Source organism: Antechinus flavipes, chromosome X, assembly GCF_016432865.1.
Source record: "Antechinus flavipes isolate AdamAnt ecotype Samford, QLD, Australia chromosome X, AdamAnt_v2, whole genome shotgun sequence".
In the NCBI taxonomy this organism is placed as follows: domain Eukaryota; kingdom Metazoa; phylum Chordata; class Mammalia; order Dasyuromorphia; family Dasyuridae; genus Antechinus; species Antechinus flavipes.
In genome coordinates, this window is record NC_067404.1 from 134,628 (window position 1) to 145,677 (window position 11,050).

The 11,050-nt window shown below is 36.8% G+C and overlaps 1 protein-coding gene across 1 annotated transcript; it reads left to right on the forward strand.

Annotated features, from left to right (window-relative positions):
- Positions 1 to 9,543, forward strand: LOC127542597 (ubiquitin-like modifier-activating enzyme 1). Its single transcript, XM_051968330.1, has 26 exons — positions 1 to 168; positions 2,075 to 2,191; positions 2,286 to 2,344; positions 2,451 to 2,619; positions 2,716 to 2,850; positions 3,118 to 3,224; positions 3,487 to 3,577; positions 3,702 to 3,834; positions 3,940 to 4,037; positions 4,250 to 4,396; positions 4,537 to 4,713; positions 5,094 to 5,198; positions 5,280 to 5,360; positions 5,544 to 5,699; positions 5,846 to 6,011; positions 6,613 to 6,809; positions 6,904 to 6,968; positions 7,141 to 7,336; positions 7,429 to 7,503; positions 7,767 to 7,956; positions 8,041 to 8,129; positions 8,267 to 8,359; positions 8,509 to 8,700; positions 8,789 to 8,890; positions 8,978 to 9,078; positions 9,316 to 9,543. The coding sequence occupies exons 2-26, from the start codon at positions 2,075 to 2,077 to the stop codon at positions 9,449 to 9,451; spliced, it is 3,177 nt and encodes a 1,058-aa protein (XP_051824290.1). The 5' UTR covers positions 1 to 168; the 3' UTR covers positions 9,452 to 9,543.
- Positions 9,544 to 11,050: the final 1,507 nt, after the last annotated feature.

Sequence of the window (11,050 nt, forward strand, 5' to 3'; positions counted from 1 at the left end):
AACAGGTGCAGTGAAAAAGGACTTTTCTTAACCCAATCATCCTGAGAAAGTAGACTGTTGCTGTAGATGGCTCTCCACAAGACATCTTAAAACGCAGCGTATTTTTACGAAAAGAAACAAATCAAAATCGTTCACAACCAAAGCACATCCATCGTCAACCCCATACTGGTATTTGTGGTTTTATTCTTTTTGACTAGTGTAATCATAAGTTTATATGAGAAAAGTTTTTTTTTTTATTGTCTGACCTAATTTTCACGAATTTTATGTTAAAAGTGTTATTTTGTGTCTCTAATTTCCTTAAAAATATTAGTCCTAACTTCTCTAGTTACTGTAGTGAAATAATGCTGACTAAGTTAATTCCGCGAGCTGCAGTTATTTTTGAATATAATACATAAGATTCGGGTTTTTTTTCATTTTGTCGGCACAGTAACTTACATATATTGCTTTAACTTTACACAAGATTTTAATTAAAATTACGAATGTAAATTTAAGAATTTCAAACTACATAAAGCACTTTTATCAGAGCAAAGGTTCATACGTTGTTCAAAAAGACGTAGATGCTCTGATGAGAATATTTAACATGTAACAAAAAATTCCCTCGATTCTGTTTTTTTTTTATTGTTTTTAAAACTAGATTTATCGAACTCACTGCAGTCCATAAAATTAAATGTATTCTTTTAAAGTTCAAATTTTGGTCGCAGAGTCAAGGAAGCAGCTTTTTTTTTTTTTCAAACTATTGTCTGGCCAAAAAAAAAAAAAATACACCCAGGATTCCTTGCGACAAATTTTGGACTATACCATACTTTTTATTTTGTATTTCGGGAACACTGAGAACGCTTCCGAAAATTATGAAAAAATACAGAAAATATGAACAAATTTTGTAATATAAATTATTGAATTGTAATATAAATTATTGCAGTGGTAGAATTACTATTTTATGGTACATTTACAGTCGTTTTATTGCAACAATTTCACCCCTGTAAAGTGGTACAATCCTTTTTTGATCCGTCGGTCCCTAGTTAGTTTTTATCTTTTGCGTTGCAACTTGCGGTAGTTGGAGAAGAAGGCGAGGCTTCGACGGGGGAGAGGGGGTAAGACTGATCCAGAAAAGGTTAAAAGAGAGCTAATTGGAAAAAAAAGGTGGTTTTTTTAACTTTTTAATTGGTGAAGTTTGGAAAAGGGTGGGATTCAAGTGGGAATAGAGTGTCTGAGATTGTAATAGGGGATGAAGGAAGAGATTCATTTGAAACGATATGGTGTTTGGGGTTTTTTTCCTATTACTGTGGTAGTTTAAAAAATATTCAATTCTCTCATTCTCTTGCTTTCTGTCATTTGATCATGTGAGTCTTTTTTCATAAGTCGTTAATAATTCACAAGTGAAATGCTTGATTTTTACTCTTATTTGGGAAAAGAAATTTCCGAAAGCAGCTGCGTCTGTGTCCATGTTTGATTTTTTCAATTTTCTAGGATCCTTATTAATTATAATGTTTGGAGCTTCTGGGGAGTGAATTAGAATTCTTGGTTCACTTTGTTGGTTTGCATAATAATAGAAATTCGAATCAGTTAGATCAGAACTTTTGATGGGGGAGGGGGGAGGCGGCAAAACCACATCCGGGACTCCCTAGTTGCGTCCGCCATTTTGTGTCTATGGTACAATTAAAAGTGAAAGATTAAAGTGGCTCATTTTAAGGAATAAGTTTTAACTATTTTAGCAAGAAAACTGGTAAGGATCCTAAATAGTTCGTTTTTCCTGGTCTCTATTAAGTTCCGTCGCATCTCCGCTCGGGAAATTACGGAGGAAGTTCCCCCTTAAAAAATAATTATCCCGCAAAAATTGTGCACTTTGTATTATATTACCGAAATCCGGCACGTCGGTTTTCTCTCAAATTAATATCAACAGTATTATCCCAAACTTCAATCTCCTGACTAGTTTCCTTAAAATAAAACCCCAATTTTTTCATCGAGTTTCCCCGTTTATGTAAACCTAAATATAAATTTTGATCAATTTACTTTCAGTATGTGTTTCACAGTTAAAAGTACGCTTTCATAATTTGTCATTTTTTTTTCCAACCAGATGTCCAGTTCGCCTTTGTCCAAGAAACGCTGCGTGTCCAAGCCTGATTCTAAGTCTGGTTCCAACCACTCTCCTGCTCACCTTGTGCCTGCTGAAGCTCCCACAGCACCTGCCAACGTAGGTATCATCACAAAATATTACATATTGTGAAGAAAATTGCAATTTGATGTTTACTATTCGCCACTAATTCCAATTCTTAATACATCTTTAGGGAATGGCAAAAAATGGAAGTGAAGCTGATATAGATGAAGGTCTATACTCGAGACAATTGTAAGATCAAGGAAAGTTGAGAGGGAAGGGGAATAAAAAGGAAGTGATGCAAAATCTCTTCCTAAGACCAGTCCTTCTTAGTGCCTTGCCATCATTCTCTTCTCAGATATGTCTTAGGCCATGAAGCAATGAAGCGGTTACAAACATCCAGTGTTCTGATATCTGGCCTTCGTGGCCTGGGTGTTGAGATTGCTAAAAACATCATCCTTGGTGGAGTCAAAGCTGTTACCCTCCATGACCAGGGAATTGCCCAGTGGGCTGACCTCTCTTCCCAGGTAATCTTTCAATTCTCATTTCTTTTCTCCCATTAAAAATTTAAAGAGCCAGGAGGCCACAGTAATCCAGTTGTTTATTTTCCTTTTCTCTATCAGTTTTATTTGCAAGAAGACGACATAGGCAAGAATCGTGCTGAAGCATCACAACCTCACTTGGCTGAGCTCAACACTTATGTACCTGTTTGTGCATACACAGGTCCTCTCACTGAAGACTTCCTGAGCAGCTTTCAGGTATGCCAAAAGTCTTTATTGTTCTAATATTATATACCCAATAATGATGTTTTATGTATATCATATATTTCATTACTATAACATGTTTGTTGTATTGCATGTCCAATAATACTTATATATCGAAAATCTTAACAAATGACTGAAATTTCTTTCTTCCCTCCAGAATCTCCTATAAAACCATCCTTAAGAAGTTCTCAAGTTAATTTATCTCATTTAAAACTTTTTTAAAATTTTTTTACTTAACTGTTGTTTCTTCCTCCACCTTAGGTGGTAGTTCTCACTAATTCATCCTTAGAAGAGCAATTACGTGTGGGTGAATTTTGTCATAGCCACACTATCAAGCTAGTAGTAGCTGACACTCGTGGTCTTTTTGGGTGAGTATTTTCCCGGGAAATTTGTTGACTACATGTATGTGACTCATAATTTGAATCAAAGAGGTATACATCTTTATGAATTAACGGGTGAGTCAGGAATAAACAGGTCAAAGAATACCAAACCTAAACAAATCTTTCAGGACAGACTAATGGATTGTTAGATAAGTGTTAAAAGAATCAGGGAAAGATTCAGAATAAAATTTTAGAGATATACTATGTCAAGAGATGATAAGAATTCAATGAAGTAAACTTTTTCTTGCAGGCAACTGTTCTGTGACTTTGGGGAGGAGATGGTCTTAATTGACTCAAATGGAGAACAGCCCCTCAGTGCCATGGTTTCCATGGTAACCAAGGTGAGAAACTGATGTCTTAAGGCAGTGGAAAAATTGGAAAGATTGAAAGTAGTTAGTTTCCCCCAAAATTAAAGGAAATGCTTTGCCCCCATCACATCTAGGTTTCTTTTCATGATTTACTTAGGATAGCCCAGGGGTGGTGACTTGTCTGGACGAAACACGTCATGGATTTGAGAGTGGTGATTTTGTCTCCTTCACTGAGATACAGGGTATGAGTGAACTTAACAGCAGCCCACCTGTAGAAATTAAAGTGCTAGGTGAGTCAATGGAGGATGAAAGTATGTTTTATTCAGAAGGGCCACAGTTGGCAAACATTGGGGCTGAGCAGCAACATCTAATTCCTGTTCTTTGATCTCTTACAGGCCCATATACCTTCAGTATTTGTGATACAACCAAGTTCTCAGATTATGTTCGAGGTGGTATTGTCCGCCAGGTTAAAGTGCCCAGAAAGATAAATTTTGTAAGTCGTGTGAATGGGAGTTATTAGAAGATGCTGCATAATAGTCAAGTTCCAAGGGAAATCTCTTCTTTGTTGTCCCGACCCCATTTATTGCTGTTTGTTTTCTGTCTTCCTTTTTCAGTCTTCCTATATTGCTATGCTTTCTTTTCTTTAAATAAGAACTTAAATGTTTTTAGACTCATTGTTCACCTATTTTACTCTTTTTCTTTCAGAAATCCCTGGCCAAAGCACTTGCTGAGCCAGACTTTGTGATGACAGACTTCGCCAAATTTTCACACCCTCCTCATCTGCATATAGCCTTTCAGGCCCTGCATCAGTTCTATAGCCAGCATGACCGGCTGCCCCGTCCCCGAAACCAGGTACTTGTTTTTCAGAAAAAAGCAAAGGGATGGAGTTGGGATGAAGACTCTTAGAGAGCCCACAATATTTTGTATTGTGTTGGGGAAAGGTAATTTTGGGAGTTACTGTTTTTCTGAGTTTACATTTCCTTTTTTAATAGGCAGATGCCACAGAAATGGTTGGATTAGCTCAGATGGTAAATGAAGCTTCCCCACCCCATGTACAACAAAAAAATTTAGATAAGGAGTTGGTGCAGCAGCTAGCTTACATGGCAGCTGGAGACCTAGCTCCCATCAATGCCTTTATTGGAGGTCTGGCTGCTCAGGAAGTAATGAAGGTAAGGAAGAAAATAAATTCTGGAAACCACTCTCAAAGAATGAGTGGATAACCATGTTTTCAAAATATCTTTTACTTTTATTTATCATGTTAGTGAGCTGAGTAGGATATGCTTTTGCTCTAAAATGAACTCCAGATTATGTTTTTGTTTTTATCAGTCTGTCTCCATTTAAATTGATTTATAATTCATTTTGCCATTGTCCCCAAATCTGTATTGCCTTCTTGCTGTGATTGGATCTGTTTCCCTTGTTTGGGTTATTGTATTTTAATTGATTCTATTCCTGCCACACCACACACATGAACCCACTTCTCTTGCATTGTGATAATGTGTTCACCCAAAAGAAATTTATTTTCCCTAATTTGTTTCTTTCTCGCTCTTAGGCTTGCTCAGGAAAGTTCATGCCTATCATGCAGTGGCTTTACTTTGATGCTTTAGAATGCCTGCCTGAGGATAAGGACACCCTCACAGAGGCCAACTGTCACCCGGTATTTATTCATTTAGGGAATTTTTTACTTAGGAAAATTTTTATTTAGGTTTACTAATCTGAATTATTTTTTTTCCTTCAGCGTCAAAGTCGCTATGATGGACAGGTAGCTGTTTTTGGCTCTGACCTTCAGGAGAAACTTGGCAAACAGAGATATTTCCTGGTTAGTCTAAAATGTTCCAGAGTGTTTTAACTATTCCTTAGTTCATGTAACTCAGATCTGATTTCCAAGTCCACTTAGATGTATTTAAATCTCTTTTTTTGTCCACACTTCTTTATTTGTCTATGGTATTACCCTAACAATCACATCTTTTACTTGTCCTTTTATTGGTGTCTCTGTCCTCAGGTTGGAGCTGGAGCTCTGGGTTGTGAGCTGCTCAAGAATTTTGCCATGATTGGCCTGGGCTGTGGAGAAGGAGGAGATATTACTGTTACAGATATGGATACTATTGAGAAGTCCAATCTTAACCGACAATTCCTTTTCCGACCTTGGGATGTCACGGTAAGGACTCAAGGAGTGTGTTAAGAATAGGATTTGTAAAGGTTAGATATATGCATGAAGATGCTTGTTCAGAATATCAGGGCAGAGATGTTAGATCCAAAGTGCTGAGGTATAATTTTGTGTTTTGTGGTGTTCTAAACCAACAGAAACTGAAGTCAGACACAGCAGCTGCTGCTGTGCAACAAATGAATCCACAGATGCATATAACCAGTCACCAAAACCGAGTAGGACCTGACACAGAAAGAATCTATGATGATGACTTTTTCCATGCCCTGGATGGTGTGGCCAATGCACTGGATAATGTTGATGCCCGTAAGGATTAGAAAGAGGGATTTCTTTCTTTGTTTAAATCATCTTTAATTAATTTAAGAGAGAACTTTTTCATTACTAAAGAATTAAAGGAAAACTCACATTTAGAGTGTTGTTGGAGTTTAGGCTTAAGGCCAATAATGTTACAAAACACAAATACAACCAGGATTGTGAAAGCCTTACCAAAATAATTTCTAATAATTGAAAATATTTAACCTGAAGAAAAGACATAAAGGGAAAGAGCATTTAGGTAGAAGAATTAATTCACTTCTATTTTATTAGGAGGGATAAAACTTATATAAGCAAATAAGTGGATGTTGTTTAAAAAAAAGAATTATTGAAAAGTAAAAACAAAAATTGAAACATACTGAAAGATACAGTATTCTTACTCATTAGACATGTGCAGTTGATCCCTTTTGGACATGATTTAGAGTGTCTTCCAACCAGAAGACAACATTGTCAGAAAAATTTAACGTGTGGCAGAGAGGGTATTTTTTTTCAATTGCAAAACTTGGTCAAGATGACCATTGAGCATTTATTCCTTTATTTTCCCCATTTTTCATGATGTGCTTTTTTCCTTAGTGTTTTCTTTTTTTCATTCTAGGAATGTATGTGGACAGACGTTGTGTATATTATCGGAAACCACTACTGGAATCAGGCACACTGGGAACTAAGGGGAACATTCAAGTGGTGATACCCTTCCTGACAGAATCTTACAGCTCCAGCCAGGACCCCCCTGAAAAGTCCATCCCAATCTGTACACTCAAGAACTTTCCCAATGCCATTGAGCATACCCTTCAGGTCAGAGACTTAAATAAAATTACAGTTGGGGTAGAGACAGGTGGAAGTAAGGGTTTTTTTCCCTTAAATAAAAATTGATACTTGTCCTATACAGTGGGCCCGGGAAGAGTTTGAAGGCCTTTTCAAACAGCCAGCAGAGAATGTTAACCAGTATCTCACGTGAGTGTTGCTTGTTCCTTATCCCATAATTCTAGGTTCTTAGCCCAGGGTAAGCTACCAGGACACAGGACATCTTTACTTGTCTAGATAATAAAAATTCTGTTTTAAGGATTTGTTACTATTTTTTTGTCAACCTGACTACCAACTTTCATTTACTGTACCCAATATGCAGTGACCCAAAGTTTATGGAGCGAACTCTCAGATTAGCAGGAACACAACCCCTGGAGGTGCTAGAGGCTGTACATCGCAGTTTGGTATTGCAACGCCCTCATGACTGGGCCGATTGTGTGAGTTGGGCTTGCCTCCACTGGCACTCCCAGTATGCCAATAATATCTGTCAACTGCTGCACAACTTTCCTCCAGAGCAGGTATTAAATTATTTTTCCTTTCAACAGCATCTAGGCTTAGAGAAAGAAAACAGTTATCTAACAGGCATTCCTTATTTTTTAATCTCTGGTAGCTCACAAGCTCTGGCACTCCTTTCTGGTCTGGACCTAAAAGATGCCCACACCCCCTTATCTTTGATGTCACAAATGTGAGTAGTGTGTGTATCTGTGTGTTTTACTTTTTGGAGCCACAGAAAGTGAATATCCAAACTTAATAGTTAAAAAATATTTTGATTTTGAGTAAATGAATTTAGGGTTTAAGTCCCATCTTCACTTTTATTATCCATGTGGTCTTAGGTAAGTTATTCTTTGACATTAAGATTTTGAGGGTGGTTTTTTTTTCTTTTCAGTTCCTTTTTAAATACCTATATCACTGTCATCCATGATCGTTTTTTTTGTTTTCTCCACATAGCCTTTACACCTGGATTACATCATGGCAGCTGCCAATCTTTTTGCACAGTCATATGGACTAGTAGGTTCAAAGGATCGGGCTGCAGTTGCTACTCTTTTACAAACAGTGCATATTCCTAAATTCACTCCTAAATCTGGGGTCAAGATTCATGTTTCTGATCAAGAACTACAGAGTGCCAGTGCCTCTGTTGGTAAGTTCTAGTTATTTACTTCTGTGCTGCTGGGATGATTAGTTTTATCTTACAACATTCCTTTTTGTCTTTTCACTTGCTTAGATGATAGCCACTTAGAAGAACTGAAAACTATGCTACCTAGTCCTGAGAAATTGTCTGGCTTCAAGATGTGCCCTATTGACTTTGAGAAGGTGATAAGATGCTATGGGTCCAGGTTATAATTCCAAGGGGGAATGTATGTGTGTATGTTTGCTTAGTGGAGGGCTCATGTGTTCCTTATTTGCAGACTTTGTAAGTTCCTAGCTATCCTATTTAACCTTTTATGTAGGACAATGATAACAACTTTCACATGGATTTTATTGTGGCTGCTTCTAACCTGCGCGCTGAGAATTATGACATACCCCCTGCTGACAGGCACAAGGTAGTTACATGGTTTTATGTGTATATTCTTTGTGTATATTATGAAGACATACGTTTATATACATGCTCATACATAAAAATAAACATAACTTCATTTCTAAGATTGATCTAAAGGTCTGGGATTTGGGGGGGGACATTTGATACCTACAGAGCAAATTGATTGCGGGAAAGATCATCCCAGCCATTGCCACAACTACTGCTGCGGTGGTGGGGCTTGTATGCCTGGAGCTGTATAAAGTGGTACAGGGACATCAACGACTTGAAGCTTATAAAAATGGTTTCCTCAACCTTGCCCTACCCTTCTTTGGCTTCTCTGAACCAATTGCTGCACCCCGCCACAAGGTAATATTAAGATGTTCAATAACTTGACCCAGGGGAGGAGGGAAATGTTTGGTGGGAATTTATAGATCTCATGTTTTCTTAATCACAGTATTATGACCGTGAATGGACTCTCTGGGATCGCTTCGAAGTCAAGGGGTTACAACCTGGGGGTGAGGAAATGACCCTCAAGCAGTTCTTGGACTATTTCAAGGTAGATATCTATAAGACAAAGGAATGAAATAAGGGAGCAAGAAAAAAAGGTGAATTGACATTTCTGATGTATTTTTTACTCTATCAGACAGAGCACAAGTTGGAAATCACTATGTTGTCTCAGGGTGTGTCTATGCTCTACTCTTTCTTTATGCCAGCTACAAAACTTAAGGAGCGACTAGATCAACCGTGAGTTTTTCAGAATAACAACTGAAAATAGAGAGAAATCTCTTGTTTGTAAACAACTACTTAGGAAAATTGCTAGACCCAATTTTGTTCCCTTCCTACAATGATTAATTTTGCCTTTTTAGTCTTATTTTTAAGTAGGTAATGTTTGTTAATACATCCTGGGCATGAACCTAGGGGAGGTGGGAAAAAAAATTTTTGGAGACAAAATTCTTCTAATAACTGTTTTTTGGACTTTAGAATGACAGAAATTGTGAGCCGAGTATCAAAGAGAAAGCTGGGCCGCCATGTACGAGCATTGGTGCTGGAGCTTTGCTGCAACGATGATAGTGGTGAGGATGTGGAGGTGCCTTATGTGCGCTACACCATCCGTTGATCCTTGGCTGCTGTTTTTTCTAACCCTTCTCCATTCTTCATTCTTTACTATTCTTCCCCCATCTTGCCTAACCACTTTCTTTCCCCTGTAAGGCTATCTAAATGGCCCAAGTCTACAAAGCCAAGTCCACTGATTTACCTCTGCTCTTTTTAGCAATCAGGGCATATGGGGAAACTTTCTAACTACTGTTTGAAACTTGAATTCAAAATAAAAGAGTTATTAACAGAAATTGTTGACAGTATTTTTATGTGAAATATACTGAAATCAAAGATTGGTGAAGATTATGTTGAGAAAGATTTGAGAATACATATACATTTTATTGGGTATAGCTTAACAATTTAAACTAGCCCTAGGTGAAATTTAAATACAAAAGAACAGTAAGACAGATAGTTATGTGAGAGAAAAAGCTATGATACACAAACTATTACTCTCAAATGAGAAAGTCAAGACATCTCTACCAAATTCTCCAGGGGTTTGCCCAAAGTAAAGAGTTCAGGAAAATTAACTAAAATAGATATCCAAATGATTCTGTTGAAAAAAGGAATGAGTCTTTATTATCTTAAATTTCAGATTTTTGGTTTAAAAAATTACCCAGTCTTAGATAAATGTTGTGTAGTCTAAGTCACAAGTATTCTTGCAAAAACAATCAACAAGATGATCTAATCAGAGTAGGCTGGATGATGACAAATAGGGAGTATTTTGTGTGTAACTCAAGTTTAGAAATAAGGGATGAGTATGGGAGCTTTTTCTTTCTGAACACAAAAAATTATATAATAGTTTGAATTAAGGTAGTATCTGTGTTGCCTTCTTAAATATATCTTGCATACCATTTTTGGTCCAGATGTCCAGTTGAATTGATACATTTAGCCACACTCATCTTTTTCCATATTGACCCATTCTTAAAAATTCATGGGGAAGAAACACATTTCTTCACCAACCTTCCTAGCACTTAAATTTTAGTTCACAAAACTAGTGTAAATTTCTGTCCTTTTATTTTCTAACCCTAAGCTTTTATTTCTTGTTTCTATGAAGAAATACTAATTTTGAAACACTAGTTTCTGTGTGAACAGAATTAGATTCAACTTCAACTCTATTTTCAGATTTTTATATTTTTTCGTTTGTGAAGTGGAATTGCAGAATTGAGAGGATTAATTTACAATTATTAAGTAGAATTTTTGTAACTCTTCTGCTTTATAATTCTTTCCCTCATCTCTGTTGTTATGAATCCGAGGGCCATTTTCTAAATTTGTATCTGACAGGAAACTTTTTTTACTCTTTCTACCCTTTCCTGTTAGACTCATAAGGATGAAGATGAATTTGATAATATGATTCCTATAATTCTGATGTGAATAGAATAGATAACTATTTTTCCACCACAAAAAAATGCAAAACCCACTTCCTGCAGGAGTTGTTCTTTCCTCCCTGCTCCTCAATGCATCTCCCCATTTACTGATCTGTAGTACACAGAATAACCTTTTCCTGATCCTATTATAAAAGCTAGTTTACTTGTTGACAAGGTAAAAGCATCAAGACAGACTAGTCTATAATGTTTTATGTTGAGGATAGTATGATGTAAGTCTGGGGTAGGAATAAACTATC